Genomic DNA, 22,077 nt, shown 5'->3' with positions numbered 1-22,077 from the left:
TGTCAGAACTTACTACTCCAGAGCCCTACTGAGAGTTATTCATCAGTCTAGCATTTTACAAGCTGTCGTCCTTTCATTTTCTCTCCCACATTGGTTTCTTTCCAGAATGCAGATGTCCTATAGCAGATACAGTAGGGGAGAAGCAACTGCGTTACACAAGACAAAGAAGGGCAGTGGAGAGATTAACAGCCCTACTCACTAGCAGGTGGACTGCACTGTCCTGAATAGCAGGAACAGTTTCCTGTGGGCCAGCCTTCTTTCTATTTTTATTTCTGAAAAAGACAATCAGATTTAACACGAGAGCTTATAAGAACTGCTTTTAAAAACCCAAGCCCACCTTCCTAACATTAATTTCAAGTTTTCCGTATCTCCTCCTACACGCATAAGAATTTTTCCCTAGCTACAATTATAACTAGGGACACATTGCTCTTTTATTTCCAGCTGCAGGCAGACAGACTTTGTTGGTGTGGCTGCAGGAGGTAGACAAATGCTTCTCCAACACTTTGTGTAATCTAGCCCAATGCCCACCGCATCTAACGGGTCACAAATGTTTACCAGTAAAAAAATATGGTCAAGCCTTTAGGAGTTCACAACCTAAGGAGAGAACGAGAGAGAGAAACGTAATGCACTATTGATTTTCCAAATGACCATTGTCAATTCCTTCACCTTTTCCTTCACTCTGTCCAAAGCAGTAAAGACAGAAGAGCCTATCAATCAGACAAGAGTCAAAGCCCTCTGAAAATCCCTGCAATCCCCTTCTTCCTGTCACCAGGGAGTTACTTCTAAGGACTTCAAGATTCTCCCCAACCCTGCCAGCCGCCTGACAACTTTTTCTCCCCCTGATATCAGAGCCTCTACCCCCTCTGCAAAGTAAATCCCTCCCTTAGCCTCGTCTCCTTTTTTTCCATATTCTGGCCTCTCCCTGGAATGTCTTCCTTGCCCTGCTTCCCTTCCTCCTTTTTCCGTGGCACTTCTTCCCTCTGGAATGGCCTCAGCCCATGAAGCATCCGCCTTCCATGTAGTATGGAAGTTAGACTAACTCCCTACAAGGGCCAGGTAGGACAGATGGTGTTCTTTCAACTTTGCACATTAAGTATATGGGAATATTCTTTACTTTGACAAAGATATGCTCTATCTTGTTCCTCCTGGAAACGTATGGCCCTTGGTCAACCTTTCATTTTCACAATTTTGATAGAATAGGGATACATTAGGATAGGATCCATTTTCCTCCTAATTCTACTCTAAGAAAAACAACAGTGCAAGAATGGGGTTAAAATGACAATAGGCACTTAACGTCAGTAAGTGGCGAAGGACCTTCTGAATAACAGGGAACATTTGTACCCTTAGAAGGCTTCTCTCCAGCCACTGTTCACCCACATGGAATACGGGTCCAGTGTGGCTAGACTTTCTGCCTTTCCAGGAGACAGAAATCCAGATATTTTTGCAAAAAGAAAGAAAGAAAAAGAAAGAAAGAAAGAAAGAAAGAAAGAAAGAAAGAAAGAAAGAAAGAGAAAGATCTATCTTTCAAATGTCAGCTAATTCAAAAGAATTTAAAATGCTACAAAGACAAAGCAAATAAACATGCAGAGTGCATGAGGATTTCCGGGGTGCAGTCTCTGGAGCTATAAATGCTAACAGGCGTTTATCAGATTTTATTATACGTGCATTTGCTTAATTTACAACAGACAGTTCCATGATTATGCTTTTTATAGCGATCAGTAGTCTGTTTTTGTATTCATTCTCCATATTTGTGGTATATCTGTGTTTCCTATGCTATCTCCATGGTGTTATTAATAGTGCATTAAGATAAAATTACCCTCCTTTCCCTCCTCTCTTTCTCCCTCCCCCGCAAAAGGATTTAAGACATAGCACTTTCAAAACCAAAGCCTGGAATCAAATTAGTTGAGATATCAAATTACAGTAGCTTTATGGAGTTCTCTAGAGTGGCTAGAAATTTTACCAATAATCTTACTGTAAATCCTTGTTCAGAGGAGAACTGAGTAAATCCGGTTAGCATACACACACACACACACACACACACACACACACGCACCCCACACACAGCACTACGATGCAAACTAAAACTGCAGTATGTGAGTCACTTCTCTTAACACTACCATGTGCCTTCCTAAGGCTAAGGAGCTCCATGCAGAGGATTTTTCCCACTTCTGAACTCCAACCATTTGGCTCCCTCTCCCATCAGCATTTACTCCATAATTTTATCAAAACTGCATGTACATCTGCCTTCCCTATAAGAGCAGGGACTGCAGTCACCAGGCCTGGCACAGTGCCATGCACATAGTTGGCAAAGCAAGATGTATTGCATAAGCCATTATCATCAGCCAAATAACAGCTACCATTTCCAGAGCACTTACTATGTGCTAAGTAGTTTACCTACATTATCCTGGAGGCTTTCCCAGACCAGACCATCCAATGCAAAGCAGCACCCCAGTCACCCTGTAGCACATAACCTTATTTTATTTCTCTAAATAGGATTTACTGCTATCTAAAGTGTTCTCATTTAGTTATGTCTCCCCCACTAGAATGAAAGCTCCAAGAGAACAGTCATTTTGTCTATCTACCTCGCACTTGGCACATAGAGAGCAAATAAATGAACCTAAACTTCCCACTTTCAGCTCACCAAACTCTACACCCGAAAAACAAGTAATCCAGTGAAGAAATGGGCAGAAGACATGAATAGACACTTTTCTAAAGAAGACATCCAGATGGCCAACAGGCACATGAAAAGATGCTCAACGTCACTCCTCATCAGGGAAATACAAATCAAAACCACACTGAGATACCACCTCACACTCGTCAGAGTGGCTAAAATGAACAAATCAGGAGACTATAGGTACTGGTGAGGATGTGGCAAAATGGGAACCCTCTTGCACTGCTGGTGAGAATGCAAACTGGTGCAGCCACTCTGGAAAACAGTGTGGAGGTTCCTCAAAAAATTAAAAATAGATCTACCCTATGACCCAGCAATAGCACTGCTAGGAATTTACCCCAGGGATACAGGAGTGCTGATGCATAGGGGCTCTTACACCCCAATGTTTATAGCAGCACTCTCAACAATAGCCAAATTATGGAAAGAGCCTAAATGTCCATCAACTGACGAATGGATAAAGAAGATGTGGTTTATACATATATACAATGGAATCTTGGCAATGAGAAAGAATGAAATCTGGCAGTTTGTAGCAACGTGGATGGAACTGGAGGGTATTATGCTAAGTGAAGTAAGTCAGGCAGAGAAAGACAGATACCATATGTTTTCACTCATATGTAGATCCTGAGAAACTTAACAGAAGACCAGGGGGGAGGGGAAGGGGGAAAAAAAAGTTACATAGAGGGAAGGAGGCGAACCATAAACGACTCTTAAATACTGAGAACTGAGGGTTGATGGGGGGTGGGGGAGAGGGGAAAGTGGGTGATGGGCATTGAAGAGGGCACCTGTTGGGATGAGCACTGGGTGTTGTATGGAAACCAATTTGGCAATAAATTATATATAAAAAAACCTTCCCACTTCCTTGGGTAGTAGAGTTGACTTGCATACAGCAGACCACAAGAAGTATGTTTTAAAATGCATATGTAGATTTCAGGATAATTGTGTTGAATATTTTATGGTTCATAATGAACTCTGGGAGAGGGGAGGGCAATAAAAGTTTAGTCACATTCCCCCAAGCACTGACTGACATATGTGCTGGAATTTTTGCTGCAATACGAAAGCCACTTCCTCTGACATAAGGTCCCTTACACGTCTGGGTCTTGCCACATCCTCTGATATACAGAGTTCGTGATGGCTAGGCTGGCTGGGGCGGTCAGGATTCCAGAAGCTCACACTTAAAGAGGGGTAAGTGGAGGGGTCAGGCGACCAAGAGTGAGCGTACAGGAGGATCGCGGATTCGTCATCCCCCACCCCGATTCTCCGCCTTGGGGCTCCCCTTCTACTGCGACCCGCTTCCTTGCACCACCAAAGCCCAGACGCACTGCACGATCAAACCTTCTCACCCCCAAGCCTTCAGGGGTCACTGAGTCCCACGTCACGTGAGTGGAGACAGGCGCCGGCGCCCACAAGTTCCCGGCAGGTTCAGAGGCGGGAGACCAGGACCCAGAACTGACCCGCCCTTGCTCCGCCCCTCGCTCCGCCCCTTGCTCCGGCCTGCCCCGGCCTCCATCCTACCCGCGCCAGCAGCGGCTCTGTCCTTCGGCCGGCGGCCCGGTTCCGCCCCGCCCCTCGCCGTGCCACGGCCCCGCCCCGCTCAGACTCCGCCTCTGGCCCCGCCCACGCCGCTCGCTTCCCGCCCCTCGCGGCCCCACTTACTCTGCGGCCGGCACCCACACCGCCGGAGCCGGCAAGCTGGTGACTGCCGCTGCTGCGCGTCCTCGTCTTCCCGCGTCACTGCTGCCGCCATGCCTGGAGGTCTCCTTCTTGGGGACGAGGCTCCCAACTTCGAGGCCAATACTACCATCGGCCGTATCCGTTTCCACGACTATCTGGGAGACTCGTAAGTGGCCACCTCGTAGCGTCCTCGGGTTACGCCCGGCCTCGGAGGTGCCTTCCCTATTTCTTCTACCTTCCGTCCTCCGAGCTCAGCCCCCTGCTCGCCGCCCGCCTCCTCCCCGCACCGGTTCCTGCACGTGCCTCTGGCCGAGTGGCTCCTGCCCCGCGTCGGCCGAGCGCTGCTGGGGGCCGGCCCCTCGACCCCATTCCGCCGGCGGCCCCCATGTGGCTGAGCCGGCTCCGCGGCGGGAAAGGGGGAGGGGAACGAAATTGGGTTCCAGCAGGTACGGGCACCGGAGGCCGATGCGGAGGGTTTGTTGCCTGTATCACTCGGTTTGGTAAGGGGTGCAAGGAGCGTGGCCGAGTTGAGGCGGCTGGGGCGAGGGCCAGGCTGCATCAGGGGTCACTTCCCGGGACTTGTGCCCAGGGTCGCACTCCCTCCCTCGGTGCTGGAATTTGCTCCCTGGGGGAAGGTGAGTGTCTAAGGCCAGAGTCTGAGGACACTGCTGTGGGCGGAAGGTTCGGGACGGCCCAGCGCGCCGAGGACTTGCTTGCTGCAGTGGTATTTGCAGGCTTCTCGACACAAAATGTAAAAATTTAAACCACCAGCTGCCAAATAAGTGGCTGAAAGACTTTTTGTCCAGAGCCTCCTCCTGTGGCTGGGATATGATTTGATAACAGCTTTGGGAGGAACCAAGAACATTCTGTATGTAGGTGTGTCCTTCATTCCAGAACTTGCAACACTTGAAGTGAAGGGCTTTCTGAGGTTGCTCAGTTGCAATGGCCTGTTCTTGCCGCGGTAGGCCACTGCAGGCTCCTGGACGCCTGGACCTCCCCGCTTTTGAGACCCTTTTGTTTCCCAGTCGTGTGCCCCTCACTGCTTCCTCCCCCCACTGGTTTGCTTCCAGCACGTGGCCTTGCCGGCGATAGCCAGATCTGGCCTGGCAGTCAGACCATTATGACTAGGAGTAAATTGGTGTTGCCCAGGTTTTACGTTTTACAGCCCCTGAATCAGCAAGCTTTTAAATTGCTTGGTTTTAATCTGAAACCTCCCAGATATGTGTCATTATATTATGGCTCTGGAGTTCCAGTGGTCCCACCACACTGGTTTTCCCTTTTTTTTTTTTTTTAATTATTGAAGTATAGTTGACACACAGTGTTATATTAGTTTCAGGTGTACAATATAGTGATTAGACAATTCTATACATTACTCAGTGCCCATCACAGTAAGTAGTCACCGTCTGTCACCATGCATTATAATATTATTGAGTGTTTCCCATGCTGTGCTTTTTATCCCCATGACTAATTTATTTTATAACTGCAGTTTGTACCTCTTAATCCCCTTGATCTATTTCACTCATCCCCCCCACCCCCTCTGGCAGCCACCAGTTCTCTGCATTTATGACTCTGCTCCTGGCTTTTTGTTCATATTTTCTGCACTGTGGTGTTCTGAGGCTTAACAAATCCTCCATGATTTGTGTCCTTATTTTATTTACAGTGTCCAGATATATATGTGTATAGACAGAGAGAGGGAAGTTTATGACATTCATCAATGACTGGACAGGGCTATGCAGAGAACCTGGGAGGGGTTCTTACCCACTTAGGCCTACACAGCCCTTTACACTCTCTTAAGTCTATTTTCCAGCTGCCAATTTAAGGGAAAAGCTAAGCTTTGTGAAAGAGAGGACTAGGCTAGAAAAAAGATGAAAAATGGAACATTCAGCCTTAAAGGCAGGGAGAGATATACAGACTGTGTCCAATCTCGTAATCTAGGTATTAGTATTTCTCCCAAAGTCCATGGGATTTTTAGAGTATGTTCCTTTCCATTCCTATCTACAGTCCTCATCCCCATAGAACAAAATCTTATCAGAACTCTGATTGTATAAAGATAAATATTGACATAAAACATTTATTATAGCAATAATTATAAATGCCGTCACTATTTAAGCTAACCCTACTTTTTTGGGTTTCTTGCTGTTGTTTATTTGCCCCTGGGTCTATCCTGATTTTATTAAAAGTGGTGCCTTCTCAGGGAGCCACCAGTAGGAAGATGAGAAAAATATCTGCATCTACAAACAAAAATATAACAAGTCTGCCTCAGGTCACGCCTGGGATTGTGTTCCCTCCCCTACCTTGAAAAGAAGTTTGAGCTCTTTTTATAATTATAATACATGGTTTTGCCTAATGCAATTTCCCCAGGGACTCCGTTCTGTGTGTGATCTCAATTCAGAGGTCAGCTTTTGATCTAGGTGTTTTTTGGAGAAAAAAAAAAAATAATAATTTCAAACATTACAGGTATCTGCCCTACCCCTGACAACTGGAAACAACTAAGGGGTTTGGGTGCTTCATTTGGTGAGTTTAATGAGCTTTAGCTCTGTTTCTTTGTGTATATGGTAGAAGCAGCTTCTTTACAGTACATCTTCACCAAACAAAACTTGTTTTCCTGGGGTTTTCTGGGGGTTAGTGAGTGAGGACCCTTCCCTTAAAGGAGGAAACCTTTTGTCTTTTGAAAATGAGGAAGGAAGGAAATGGGATAATGTAATTGAACTCCTCTTAAGAGCACACACAGTTAGGGAGACTTAGAGGGGAATGCAGACCATAGTAAGACATCCTCAGACTTACCCTCTTCCTAGCCATGTGGCACACTGGAGTTTGGCCTCTGAGGGGGACAGGATGTGAAGTGGCTTAAACTGAGTTCCTTAGCATGATTCAGCAAAACCTTTTCGATGCACAATGGAAAGAGTGTGTCTGACGCTTCTAATTTATCAACCCTTTAACAACTCAGGAAGAAATGCCCTGTTTTTCTCTCAACTCTTGGAAACTTTCTCGTAAGTCTCATCTGACCCTTAAGCAGATCCTTTACCATAGAATCAAAGGCCTAGATTTTTTACCCATACCTAGATTATTTATATCACAAGATGTATAGCCTTCTTACTGTCCTTTATAAAAAAGTAAACATACCACAAACCTCCAGAATCTTCAAAATATTACCTCTCTCTTCCCAGTCTTGCCATAGGGCCCTCTATCCTCATTGTAGGAAGGCTTTTCCTTTCCTGAAGCCTTGGGAGTTGAGTGGCAGATGTAGGTGGGAGGGAGGTACCCTTGTCTCTGCTTTGTTCTTTGTGCCTCAGGAAACTTGGCAGATTTTGAGAGGTCAAGCTTGGCATCTAGACTGAGTTGAGTTATTTAGTAGTTTAGGATCCTGGTTTAACACAAGTCCAGCAGGGTGTGGAGAACCCGGTGTTAAATTTTCCTTTTCAGTCAGAAGAGTAGTTCTGTTGCCAAGGAGAAGGAAATGGTATTCCAAAAGTTCTTGGTGACTTTTAGCTGGAAATATGGTTAAAAATCTATATAAAGTTTCACCCTAGGTAATGATGACTTAGATATTCATGTTTACCTAAGAATCTGTAGTTGTCAAAATCTGTGTTGTAGGCAGCCAGTTTTCTTGCCTACTTGGACTAAAGCAAAAAGGAAAAGAAACTGCAAAGGAAGAGACAGGTAAAACTCAAAAGTGCGGTAGCTTCGTCAGGGTGCAGAGATTGGGTGTCCTGCTTGGCAGGCTTGGTAGCTTTACAAAAGTTTTTATATCCACTCACTACAAAGAAGCCAAGTGTCAGCTTTAATTTTACATATAAATAGAGGATAGAAGCCTATTTATTTGAGATTATGTAACCTGTTTATTATTGCAGTCAGGCATTTGGTTGGATTGGGGCATATTGGGACATCCATTATTATAGCCTAGAAAAAAAGTAGAAGTGGGTAAGAAGGGGGGAAAAGGTATTTCAGTAAGCTTGTTGGTTTGAGTAGCACAGATTTTATGAGCTGAAAAAGAGTCAGGGTGGCCCTGTAGTTATTTAAGGAGGCAACACCCTTAAATTACAGTCTCCTAAGACATTCATCATGTGGAATTTCATATGTTTGGTTGAATCGGGCTTTCAACATAGGCTTTTCTGGAAGTCAGAAGATCAAAAAGCATTCCTCGACAAAAATTTAAAAGTAATTGTCCTCATAAGCACTTATTTAAAAAGGAAGTCATTTTTGACATAGGATTTGTGATTTCTCATTCTACATGACGGTGATAATCCCTCCAATAAGCTGTGGCTTCCTTTTCCTTCATCTCAGATGGGGCATTCTCTTCTCGCACCCTCGGGATTTCACCCCCGTGTGTACCACGGAGCTTGGCAGAGCCGCAAAGCTGGCACCCGAATTTGCCAAGAAGAACGTGAAAATGATTGCCCTCTCAGTGGATAGTGTTGAAGACCATCTTGCTTGGAGCAAGGTATAGTACCAATTGGCATGTGCTTTGAGGTTATAAATCAAGGTATAAATTATGTAGAGTAGCTTGGGTTTTTTGAGGTAAAGGTACAAGTAACTTCAAGTTCAGACTTCACCTATTATTTGAAAATCTGACTTAAACTGCACAGTGATCTCTACCTTGCTAAATGCAATGCTCGGTTTTTAGCCCTCGTCTTTCCCGGCCCACTAGCAGCCTTCAACCCACTGGTCGTTGTATATCCTGGAACATTTTCCTCTCATGGCTTCCAGACACCACATCTTGAGCTATTCCTGTGTATGGTCAGAGTGAGCTTCCTCACCCCCAACTCCTAGTTATGCTAAAGTTGCCCTGAATTCATTTATTGGACACCGTCTCTTTTTATCTATACCCTTCCCCTTGGTGAGCTCATCCACTCACATCTAAATGCTGTGATTCCCGAATTTCCATCTCTAGGCCAGACAGTGCTGGTTCCCAGCCTGCTACGACCACCGCCAACTCCCATCTCCCCTGGGATGTCCTGTCATCTCACACCTAGTATGTCTGACACTGGCTTCCTTTTCTTAATCCGAGATCTTACTCATCTTAGCTAATGGACACTGCGTTTTCATAGTTGGCCAAAATCTAGGCATCATCCTGAATTCCTCTGGTTTTTCCATATCCACGTCTGGTTCATCAGTAAACTTGTCTGCTCTGCCTTTAAAATGATGCAAAATACTATTTCGAAGACTTTCCTCAGGTAGCTTTGTGGCTTGTGCCCTTCCTGCTTTCAAGTCTTGACTCAAATGCTACCTCATCAAGGCCTTCTTCCATGGCCTCCTTATCTAAAATTATAACTCCCCTCCATGTTCCTTATCCCCCTGTGATTTTTTCTTTAGCATTGTCACCATCTAAAATAAAATGTTCTGCACGTTGCTAGTTTCATTTGTTCATTTGTCCACACCCATCAGGCTCAGCAAGGCAGACTCCTATTTTGTACTCTGCCAAACAGTGTTTGGCACTCGGTGTATCCTAGGCAGTCAGTCTCTGTGTGTTGAATGCACCAACGGAAGGAATTGTCTACTTTCAACAAACGATTTACTTGGACAATAAATGTGGTGGTCTAAACTTGAGGACATTTTGATGACTTTGCGAAGATGTGCCACTAAAAAGTGATGATAGGTAAGCTCTAAAGGATGCTTACAATGTACTAGGCACTCTGTCAAGCACTTGTCATGCAACTGAATAAAAGATGTGGTACTGACTTGTGAGCTGGCCACCTGGGGCTGCAGCCCTTGGCCATTTCCTGCTAGTTAATTCTAACTGCCCGAGATTAGAAGCATCATATACAGGAGAAAAGAGAAGGGGATTTCTCTTGCTTACGGTGGCATTTTTTTCATCCCTTACATTTGGCTGCGACTGGTAAGTGCATTTCTGCACTATGCTCTCATGTTTGCCAGTGAGAATACTTTTCCTCCCACAGAGTTGGAGGGACTTGCTCAGGGTTGGCCGGCTAGGAAAGGATGGCAGTGCAATTGGAACCTCAAACCAATGCTGTCATTGATACTACATGATAGAGAGTAGGAATTCATCTGATTTAGGCTAGAATAAAGCCAAAGCATGTGGTTCTTTGGTGTTCGTGGATATAACGTAATGCCCATCAGGGAAGTGGCAGTGTTGACCGTTTATTACCGTACAGCAGCCATTGAAACTAGAAACCACCAAAGGAAGAGTTGATTGCCTCTTGTAAAACACCTTTTAAAGTAGCAGCATGCCCAGACTCATTTTAGCCTGTGAGCCTCTGCCTTGAATTTTCAGAATTGTGAGAGCACTGAACAGGAAACAAGTCCCACCTATCAGAAGCAGTGGCCAAACTTTGGCACTCAACTGGTTACATAGGAAACTTCAGGACGCCTCTAGCACAAAGCCTTTTGATTATTATTTAGTTGTGATGAGCTGATGGGGGGCCAGTGACAACAGAAAGGAAGTTAAGATAATAAAATTAAGGAACACGTCAAAATGTGTTGTTACCCGTTTCAAAGTTCACCTGTACCACTTCTGTCCTGTCGCATCTCTGCTGAGAAATTGACAGAGGCTCTATATCCGCCATGACCTCAACCCCTATGTTACTTTTAAGGCTCCACATAATAAACAGACCTTATTCCAACCTTAAATCCTCTCTCCCACTGCTTCCTAAAGCTCTACCCAGCTAAGTTACTCACTCTCTTCTCAGTTATTTATGCTCAGACCTGCCTGCATGTTTCATTAATACTGCTCCTCTTCCCTGTGAAAAATCTCATCCATCCTTCAAGGCCCCAGGTAGAATCTCTCCTGAAGTCTTTCCTAACTCAGGAGACCTATCTGTCAGTGGGGACATTAGTATACTTCAGCATTTACAATCTGCCATGTAAATATTAGAGTCTTGCATTTGCTGCTACTTCACATGGGAATCATCTTAACCAAAGTAGAAGTTTCTTTGAAGGCACGTGCCACGCCTCACTCATCCACATGCACTTGCCCTCGCGCTTACCCCACGGGAAGTGCTATATCATTACTTGATCAAATATGGGAGCTAGATTTTCTTTTTCAAAGGCTTCTAGGGATAGGAAAAGTAGGAATGAATGAGTAAATGAGTGAAGTTTAGTAGGGGAAGAGAGTAGAATGAGGAGGAAAGTACATTATTGTCTTTCAGTTCAGACCTGAAATGCTTTGTTTTCTATGTGGATTTCACCCTAGTGTAAATTTACCTTGAACTTGTCCTTAAAGTATATATTCAACTCTCCATTCTTGGATTTGCTTCAAATTTTATGGGTTTTTTTTTCATTTCTTAATATCTGCTGTATAGTAGCTTAATGTCTGGGTCGGGGTTCTTAGCGGGCAGGGACCAGATCTGTAGAATTATCTGTGCATGTGGCATTACTTTTAGATGTGATGGACTTAATGAACACATTATTTCTGATGGTATTTACTTATTGGGTACTCAGAGGTACCTTAGTTTGGGATCTAACTCTACAGCATTCAACTTTTAAAGCATTTCTTTCTGCTTTCCGTGGGCAGTAAAATCATGCCAAATTTTAAGAGACCTGGGCACGAAAAGGGTCTGTGGTGATAACCTAAGTACTGTACTGTACTGTTATTTCTGTCAGTGAGTGATTGGGATGAGGAGTGTTCATTCATTCATTTTTTTTTTTTTTTACTAAAATCGCTTAGAGAAAATTATGATTGTGTTCCTCTTCCCTATCTCGCAAGATGTTCATTGATTGAATTCAGAGAATGTGCCTGGTTTAGATTTTTTTTTCCCCTTTCACCTGCATTTCAGGATATCAATGCTTACAATGGTCAGGAGCCCACAGAAAAATTACCTTTCCCCATCATTGATGATAAGAATCGGGACCTTGCCATCCTGTTAGGCATGCTGGACCCAGCAGAGAAGGACGAAAAGGGCATGCCTGTGACAGCTCGTGTGGTGAGTTGTAGAAATCCATTAGTTGTCCTCATGACTGGCCAGGCTCCGTGTACAGCTGAGTGCTTACACCGACTCGAGGAATAGGGGAATATCTCCAGTTATGAAATAATTAGGGGCAATCTCACTGACCATCCGTACTGCTGAAGCAAAGTAAAATTTTCAGCTAAATTTGATAACTTTTGGAAATGTACATAAAATAAGTAGTTGATCATAAGATATCATCTAGAATTGAGGAATCTTTTTCCCAGCTCTCCTAACAGCCCTCTCTTTTAAAGTGGTGGGCCATAATACCCTTCTTCATAAGGCAACTGTGGCTGGGAATTCCTGTTTGTCCTTACCTACTAGAGAACAGACTTAATCCGTCATCTGCAAAACTATACAACTATTTGAAGACCGGTATCAACTCCCATCAGTATATTTTTTTAAAGGTTTTTAATGTTTATTCATTTTTTGAGAGAGAGACAGAGTGCGAGCGGGGGAGGGGCAGAGAGAGAGGGAGACAGAATATGAAGCAGGCTCCAGGCTCTGAACTGTCATCACAGAACCCGACACAGGGCTTGAACTCGGGAACTGTGAGATCATAACCTGAGCCAAAGTCAGACACTTAACCGACAGAGCCATCCAGGTGTCCCCTACCCCCATTAGTATATTTTTAAGGTAATCATCCCTAGTTAACATAGTACCTTCCTGAGGCCTTTCCTGGATTCAATTTGCATATCAGGTTTTCTTACTGAGACACCCAGAACCAAATAGAATTCCCTTCTAAGTTTAGAAAAATAACATGGAGGGGCGCCTGAGTAGCTCAGTTGGTTAAGCCTCCAACTTCAGCTCAGGTCGTATCTCGCAGTTTGTGAGTTCAAGCCCTGCATCGGGCCCTGTGCTGACAGCTCAGAGCCTGGAGCCTGCTTCAGATTCTGTGTCTCCCTCTCTCTGCCCCTCCCCCACTCACAGTCTGTCTCTCTCTCCTTCAAAAATAAATCAACGTTAAAAAAAAAAGAAAAGAAAAGAAAAAGAACCTGGAGAAGAAAATTATCTACACTGAAGCCACCCAGATTAACAGTTTGATGTATCCTTCTAGATGTTTGCTGAGGGCAGGGGTGGGGGCAGGGTTTTGGGTTTTGGTTTTTTCTACACCCTTGAACATTTCTAATAACTAAAGAGCTTTCAAAGAGGCTTTGATATCAAAAACACTTAAAAGAATTATTCCTATTTATGCATCTGTGTGCTTTGCAGGTATTTATCTTTGGTCCTGATAAGAAGCTGAAGCTGTCTATCCTCTACCCAGCAACCACTGGCAGGAACTTTGATGAGATTCTCAGGGTAATTACCTCTCTCCAGCTGACAGCAGAAAAGAGGGTTGCCACCCCCGTTGATTGGAAGGTAAAGATGTTAAAAGGGCAGATACCCAGCTCACCTTCAAGGCCTAAGGGGCCAGTCTCTAAATGGCTATCTTCTGGGTCTTTCTTACTTGGGGCTCTTTTTCTGGCACGCACACACACTGGCAGGACTTTTCCTTATGGCTGAGTTTCAGATTTACTATGAGGCCATTGTCAAGGTCTTCTTTGTATTTTTATATGAAATACAAACTCCCCGTATTGCTTTCTAACTTCCATATCACTTGATCAAATTAATTGGTCAGAATGATTCCTTTTCTTTTTTAAGTTTATTTATTTATTTTGAGGAAGAGCACGAGCAAGGGAGAGGAGAGGCAGAGAGAGAGAGAGAGAATCCCTTAGCATGGAGCCTGGGGCGGCCCTCAAACTCACGAAGTGTGCGGTCATGGCCTGAGCTGAAACCAAGAATCGGACACTTAACCAACTGAGCCACCCAGGATGATTTCTTAATAAAATAAATTTTTTTTTAAAAAACCTTTAATCCTTCCCAAAACGAGCAAAATGTTGGCAAAATATTTATAGCAAAACTTAGATTGGCCACTTGAGTCATGGCTATAAAACTATTTGGTGTATGAATGTCTGGAGCATTTCACTTCTCTTAAGCTTCAATTAGCCTTTCAAACCCCATGTAGAATTCTCAGACAGGGATAATATCACAAGGGCATCTTAACATTGCTACCTTTTTAAAATATGCTCACCTGAATACCAGGTTGTGTTGATTTGTTTTTCCTGACAGGCAAATCATTTAAAGTCTGTATCTGTCCATCGAACATGTGTTTATTGAGCCCAGGCAGTGGGCTCTGGGCTACAGCAATGGCGAACAATATAAATATTAATGTAAATAGGAGTCCCTGCCCTCAGAGAGCTTACATGCCAGTGGGCGGAGACAAACAGTACGCAAGTTTACCGTGTTTTAGGTGGCAATAAGTGTGACTGAGAAAAATCAAGCAGAGGTGGAGAGAGTGGGAGCATAGGGGTGGGAGGGTAGGTTTTATAATTGGCTGTCAAAGAAGGCCTTTCTCTGAAGGGAACTTTGGGAAGGACACGAAGAAAGCAAGGGACCAAGTCGTGCTTGTTTATGAGGGAGGAAAGGGCGCCTGGGTGGCTCAGTCGGTTGAGCGGCCAACTTCGGCTCAGGTCATGATCTCACAGTCCGTGAGTTCGAGCCCCGCGTCGGGCTCTGTGCTGACAGCTCAGAGCCTGGAGCCTGTTTCAGATTCTGTGCTTCCTTCTCTCTCTGACCCTCCCCTGTTCATGCTCTGTCTCTGTCTCAAAAATAAATAAACATTAAAAAAAAAAAAAAAAGTATGAGGGAGGAAAACCAGCGTGCCTGGAAGAGCAGGAGCAGGAGGTGGGGCAAGGAGGCACGATTCATTCACACCGGGCAGCGGTAAGGACTTAGAATTTAAATTTTAAAGTGTGGTGCCAAGACGTCACTGGGTTTAAAACAAGACCATTTCTTATTAAGATGGGGACATTGTTCTCTCAGCAAAGTGTCGAAGATCATCCTGTGAAAACAAAATTCCTCAGAGGGGAGAGAGTGGCCAATACTGGGTTATTCTCATGAGCACCTGTAGCTACTTTTCTGAAGCTACTTCTTGGCCTTCAGGCTTCACTGTAAGACTGAATTTCATTATTCTCAATGTTTTTCAATAGGATGGCGATAGCGTGATGGTTCTTCCAACCATCCCTGAAGATGAAGCCAAAAAAATTTTCCCTAAAGGAGTCTTCACCAAAGAGCTCCCGTCTGGCAAGAAGTACCTCCGTTACACGCCCCAGCCGTAGTCCCTCCAGGAGGTGGTTAGCACAGTGAGCCAGGGGGCGCCGGCTGCCAGTCATGTTCTCCTGCACCTGTTCCATAACAACATCCTGGTGTGATCACAGCCAAGGCCTTTAGGTTGCTATACTACTGGCTTATTAAACAAAATGGCACTAAAAATTTCTTGGGATCCTTTCCTCTGTGCCTTCACCAGCATTCTGTTCTGTTCCTGCACCGTAGCACTCTCTGCTGTCTCTGAAATGTAGTCTGTATGTGAGATTCAAGTCTTGGATGTCTACAGGATGTGGGGTCGATGAGGTAGTGTCAGTTGATGGTGGAGAAAGTCTGTTCTGCTCCATCATAGAATGACTGTCAGGTTTTCAGCTGTTCCAATCAAATCCAGAGCTTGACGTTCAAATTCCCCTGTAGATACGAGTATATAACCCAAAAACCTGTAGAGATCCAGAAATTTTCCACTCTTCAGGGTTTTGATCGCAGCGGGGGCAACAAACTTTTCAATTCTATACTTTTTCAGTAGATAACTGGAATGGGATGAGCGGGGGAGGAATCTTTAAATATTTTGCTATAACGAAAATTTTTCGAGAAATTTCTATTAAAAAAGAGAGGCTATAGAAGAGGCTCCACTTGCCTGCCTGCCAGGGAGGTGGACCAGGAGGTGTGAGCGATGCGACAGTGCCATGTGCCTTTCATGCAGAGTATTTCCATATGTCTGTCTGCTCTACACTGATGGGCGCGAGCAAGAGCACAACTTGGGAAGAAAGGAGGAAATGATTGAAAATGTTTTGTTCTAGAACTATTCTTGCAGTGAGGGGATGGGGCTGTTTTCTGAGTTTTGCTTTTTGGGGATCAGCAAATAAATTCTTTGTTAAAACTGGATCAGAGAATTCTGTTGTCACGTTTTGAAGTACTAGTTTAGACTCCTGACCCGAAGGGCAGAGCTTCGCTCGCTAGGATCGGCATCAGTACTTTTCTCCGAAGGCAGATACGTGAAATTTCATGTGACGAAAGTGGAGGAGCAGCTGACGAACAAGGAGATTTCACCACATCTCTTGGCCCACTTCGCTCCTTCCTGTTACTTCCCTGGGTCCTTGGGTTTGTGACCCCCCTGCTGTAAAGAGCTCTCCTAACATATTATTTTAATTGGATTTACAAGGCTTAAGAATATGAATCTTGAGGAGAGTAGTACACCTGTGCGTTTCTGGAAAGAATACTAACTACTGTGAACTGATGGTCTCTCAGACTTTTGTTAGGCTGTGCTGATAAGTCCTGGGTTTAGAAAGAAGTGTCCCATACCTAGTATATTCCCTTGCATGTAGCCCTCCATATTTTTTTATTGAGTAGAATAATGTAAAACATGATGCCTGGTGCCATATGGTAGATGAGTCATTAAGTCTTAGTTTCCTTGAATTTTCCACATGTAAAATTTGAGTGACACCAAGAAGGTTGGGAAGGTAGTGAAAATTTCAAGTTACCCAATATCCTGAGGAGTCCTGGTCTGAAAGACCCAAGAGGAATGTGTCTTGCTCTTACCTCTTCGAGTCACAATATACTTTGCCCTTAAAGAACCAATACCTGGTCCTCTTATAGGATATCTCCTAACTAGTCCTTGGATCTTCCGTCTCCTGTCACCTTTCCAACTATTCAGTTCCTTGCTGCTCTCTTTTCTTCCTTTGGCTATTTGATGCCTCTTGTCCTTGTCTCTTGGAGTCTGGCTTCAACTTTCTTTCATGGTGACAATCCAGCATCTAAATCTCCAACGTTAATTTTTCAGTTATTCAACACTTGAGTGTTGATCTTTATTGGCGGATGGAACGTGTGCCATTGGATTTGCAAATTCAAAATCAAATTCATCAACTTCCCCCAATAAATGTATTGCTCCCCTCATCACTCAGGCACCCAAACCCTGGTGTTTTTTTGGCCATCTCTACTCTGTCCACATATATGATGCCAATACAAAGACGCTGAAAAGGTTCAAAGAAAAGGCAGCCAGGTATCCCCAAATGGATTTCTGGCTCTGTCACCATGAAGCCATGAGACTTTGTGAAAAGATTCTTTTCCAGATGTAAAATGTGACATAATACGCATTTCCCGGGTTGAAGTGATCCTAAGTACATCTTCAGTGCCCTAGTGGGCATGGAGAATAGAGTTCCCATCAAGAGTTGCTGCTCTCAATTTTCATGGAAGAACAGAATAAATTGCATTATGTGTTCAAGATTTATTAATTGAAAGTGAATTCACATTTGACAATTGTGATTATGAGAGAAGCATGAGAAGTCCATGGGACTGCCTTCTCAGTCTTCTAAGATTCTCACAGTGGTAAATCTGTGGCCCCCTGTGTGGTCTTGCCACAAGTCTGATCTCGCCTCTCACCTCCACCCTAAGTGTAGGGATCTGCGTTGAGATACTCAGCAAAGGGGCAGGGAGCCAGAATGTCTGTGTCGTTTACTCCCATTTGGCTCCACCCCTTTGGGGCAATGCGAATTGAGGAAATACAACTTTAATTTTATTTTTTTTTAACTTTTTATTTTTGAGAGACACAGAGAGAGACAGAGCATGAATGGGGGAGGAGCAGAGAGAGGGAGACACAGAATCCGAAACAGGCTCCAGGCTCTGAGCTGTCAGCACAGAGCCCGATGCGGGGCTCAAACCCACAAACTGAGATCATGACCTGAGCTGAAGTTGAACACTTAACCAACTGAGCCACCCGGGCGCCCCCGACAACTTTAATTTTAGCTTAAAGGGTGTATTAACTGGCCAAAAGGTCATTACCACTTTTCTTGGCAGTAACTGGTTCGGAAATGGGCACGTGATTCAATTCTTGAGAATGAGCCACAAACAGGATCATTGGAGTTTCTAGAAGAATTCTATCCTGACAGCAATCGGAGACCTTTTTTTTTCCTTTTTGTCTCACACAAAACATGATTGTTGCTAGCAGCCATCTGACTACCTGCGCACGGGGAACCACAGAATGAGGCTGGTCAACAGCAAAGTGGAGAGAAAAAAAATCTGATCATCATCTTCGCTGAGTCCATCAACCATGAACCCATCTTACCTCTTGACTGACACTACATAAAATAATACATGTCCTTAGGACATAAGCCTTTTTGAGTTGGGTTTAGGCCAAACACATCCTAACATGTATGTGGGAGGAATTATGTCCTAGTTCCATCAGATATGCTAATGAGCCTCTAAGCAAGACTGTAGAGCAAAGTATCTCAAGTTTCAAATGCACTAAATCCCACAGGAGTGTGAAAATGCAGAGCCCAGGGGCCTACCCCCAGGGACTGACTCTGCAGGTGGCCAGCTGGTGTTCATTTGTAACAAGCCATGTGACTGGCGCAGAGCACAGCAGGTACTGCCCTTAACCCAGTATCCACTTACCCCTTACTTTTCACTAAAACCACCCAGATCATTATTAAGGGTGGCAGAGTGAGATGCCAGCCAAAAATTCATCTTAAGGTGAGAGGTTTAGGCACATGACCGTGCTGGCCTGGGATGAGGTCCATTCCTGACTCAAAGGCAAAACCTCGCAAAGAGAAAGCTCCTTGCCCTCCTGGAAAGCAAATAGGATGCCTGGAGGTACAGATGTCACTTTGCCACCCTGGGGATAAGGCACAGGCCGAGGATGAGGAGGCTGCAGCCTAGTCCGTGATAACTTACTTCCTCAACCAGCTGCACCCATCCCTTTCTGCCTATTTCTAGATGTTTTGTTACTATAAGAAAAATGAAGCCTTTAATTAGACTAAGTCACAGGGATGGAAGGTATAGTACAGGGAATATCGTCCATGGCGTTAGAGTAGCATCGTGTGGTGACAGATGGTAGCTATGCTTGTGGTGAGCACGGCGTGACGTCTACACTTGTCCATGTTGTGCCCCTGAAACTAATGTAACCATAGTGCATCAACTGTAATCAAAAAGAGAAAAAATGAAGCCTCTGTGGTTCAGTCACGGTGGCCGGGTTCCTACGTGTACAGCCACATCCAGTATTTGCTGACACTCAGGTGATCCGCAGTCCACGCTGAAATACTGTCCTGTTATGGCAGGTGTCCAAAAGGTTCTAATAAATAGGCCTGACTTTTTGTCTTACGTTTTCTTCTTATTCTTACCTCTATTAGGGTTTTCCCTAGAGTAGAGCATCAAATATCCTTTCGAAATCTTGTTGAAATGAAAAGGCATAATGGATTCTAAATAATAAACAATCAGACCATAACATTCAACTTTATTTGACTTTTAAAAAGAAACTGAAAAGTGATATCAAAGAGTATTATGCAATGCAAGACTATTAACCTCTCCTAAACTTTGCTTTCAGCAACTAAGGTTAGAGAACATAGTTCCATTTTTCAACATATACTAAATTGGGGAGGGAGGGAATAACTTTTCACTGGAAAATGTTAGGGGGTCATTAACAGCAAATCAAATTATATAAGTTGTATGCTTCAGTCAGTAATATATTAAGTGTACAATGCTTCTGATTACTTGAATTCTCATAAATGGCTCTATTTGGTTTCATTTGGTAGGCCATGAATTATATTATCATCCTGAAGAATTTTGAACATCTCAAGTATAATGCAACTGCTTAAAGTTAGAGCTTTTCCAGCAGCTCAATTGCTTGTGAAATAAATACAGCAGTATTTATTAGCCATTTCAGCAACTTCTGAGTAACCTCCTTGCCAGGTGATCCTTCAGCACGTGAGCCAGGATATTAGCTCAGTCTTTTACCTGACTCCACATATCACCTTAGCACCACTAGTATTCCTTTTTAAAATAGGGTCCAGTTTCCAACTATAAAGGAAAGTCAAAAGCAAAATATTAGACTATGAGCATTTCAGGAAAAAACATGAACTATCAAAATGCAATCAGAAAACTTAACTGAAAATTCACATTTTATTATCTGGAACGTTCCCTCTAAAAGATCTTACATATTAAGGGCTTTGAGAGATCAGTTACGAGTAAATACATATGCATCTCTGTGCTATCAAGCATCATCTTGGAAAGAGATACTACATTAATTCACTAAGAGTAGTCAAACAAAGGTGCACTTCAGGAAAAGAGAAATGTCAGGAGAGTTGAATTCCGGGTAACTCTGTGACTGATTCCCAGGTAACCGGAAACTTTGTCCCTAAATCACAAGGAGGACCTTTTTAAAATAATGGGGCCTGGAAAAGAACAGTGAAAATGAGGAGTCAATGAAGCCAATTACTTGACCCCCCATTAGGTTTCCCATTTATGAAACAGGGTCCTTTCCCATTTGTGAAAGAGGGTCCTTTCCCATTTAGGAAGGCTGCCTAAAAAGAACTGAGTTGCTCTCTTTAAAGGAACCACTAATCACACATTCGGTCAATGCAACTTTCCTTCCCCCAACAAACACTCTGCACACCACTCTGACGGTCATAAATGACAGTGCAGGCCCCGAATTTCTGTTAAAAGGGTCTTAGGAGGACTCCTTGGTTGGAGATGTGGTGGCCCAAGGGTCTTCTCTTGAAGCCGCGCTTACACAGCATACCATTTTCCCTTGGAAAACGTATTTACGTGGGGTGACTTCGCAGCTGGGAGACAGAGGGTGCTGGAGGCCGCTGAAGCCCATCCTTGGCCCCATTTACTGCTCCCTGGCCCACCTCTGCATTCACCTAGTGCCCCGTCGCCCTGTCAGAACAACATTCTCCTCTACTGTGCAGGGGGCTTGGGCCCAAACGACCTCTGTTAGGGGCCCTGGCAGCGACTCCTTGAGTAACTAGGCCTACAGACAGGTCCCCCACTCCCCAGACTTCCCTCCACTCTGTCCTGGCCTGATGTGACCAGCCCTCCCCCCTCCCATTCCAGACATGGACTTCTCAAAATTTTCCAAATTAGCCCTGATTGCTGAGGAGAGTAGGAAAAGATGTCAGGGCAAAACCTAAGTGACCCTCCATAATAAAATGGCCTGAAGTCTTCTATTTTATCTTAAAAATTCATGCAAATTTGTCATCCTACTCCATGTGTGTTTTAATATAAAACATTTTAAAGAATCTAATGGTTAAATGAGTTTCCTCTGTTTAAAAGAGCACCAAGTAAAACTGATACTCTAGGAAGATGCCCTGGATCAGCCTGTGGCTGCACATCCCCCGGGCACAGCACCCACATCCTCAGGGAATACACACTCCACACGGAGAGGCACAGGCCTGTGGATGCTAACATCTAGTTTGTGCGCATGGCATGACCCTCCCCATCTTTAACCCGTAGATCCCTACTACTGAGCTACTGGGAAGGAGGTGCACAGGGGGGAAACTGAGCCAGAGGGTGGGGGCAGCCCAGGGCAAAATCACATCTTCCAGAAACATTCTATCATTTTCATCTTTAAATAATTCAGGTGAGGGACACCTGGGTGGCTCAGTCGGTGAAGTGCCCGACTTTGGCTCAGGTCATGATCTCACAGTTTGTGTGTTCAAACCCTGTGCTGACAGCTCGGAGCCTGGAGCCTGCTTCGGTTTCTGTGTCTCCTTCACTCTCTGTCCCTCCCCCGCTTGCGCTCTCTCTCTCTCGCTCTCTCTCTCTCTCTCAAAAATGAATAAACATTCAGGGGCGCCTGGGTGGCTCAGTCGGCTGAGTGTCCGACTTTGGCTCAGGTCGTGATCTCGCGGTTCATGGGTTTGAGCCCCGCATCGGGCTCTGGGCTGACAGCTCAGAGCCTGGATCCTGCTTCGG

At 44.4% G+C, this 22,077-nt stretch overlaps 1 protein-coding gene across 1 annotated transcript; it reads left to right on the top strand.

Annotated features, from left to right (window-relative positions):
• The first annotated feature begins 4,306 nt into the window (after positions 1-4,306).
• PRDX6 (peroxiredoxin 6) lies at positions 4,307-16,272 on the top strand. Its single transcript, XM_019425129.2, has 5 exons — positions 4,307-4,508; positions 8,627-8,783; positions 12,076-12,222; positions 13,456-13,602; positions 15,273-16,272. Exons 1-5 carry the CDS (start codon positions 4,414-4,416, stop codon positions 15,399-15,401), a joined length of 675 nt encoding a protein of 224 aa, XP_019280674.1. The 5' UTR covers positions 4,307-4,413; the 3' UTR covers positions 15,402-16,272.
• Positions 16,273-22,077: the final 5,805 nt, after the last annotated feature.

Source organism: Panthera pardus, unplaced genomic scaffold (genome assembly GCF_024362965.1).
Source record: "Panthera pardus isolate Hobbes unplaced genomic scaffold, ASM2436296v1 HiC_scaffold_21, whole genome shotgun sequence".
NCBI classification, from domain to species: Eukaryota; Metazoa; Chordata; class Mammalia; order Carnivora; family Felidae; genus Panthera; species Panthera pardus.
This window is presented reverse-complemented; position numbering and strand designations above follow the sequence as displayed.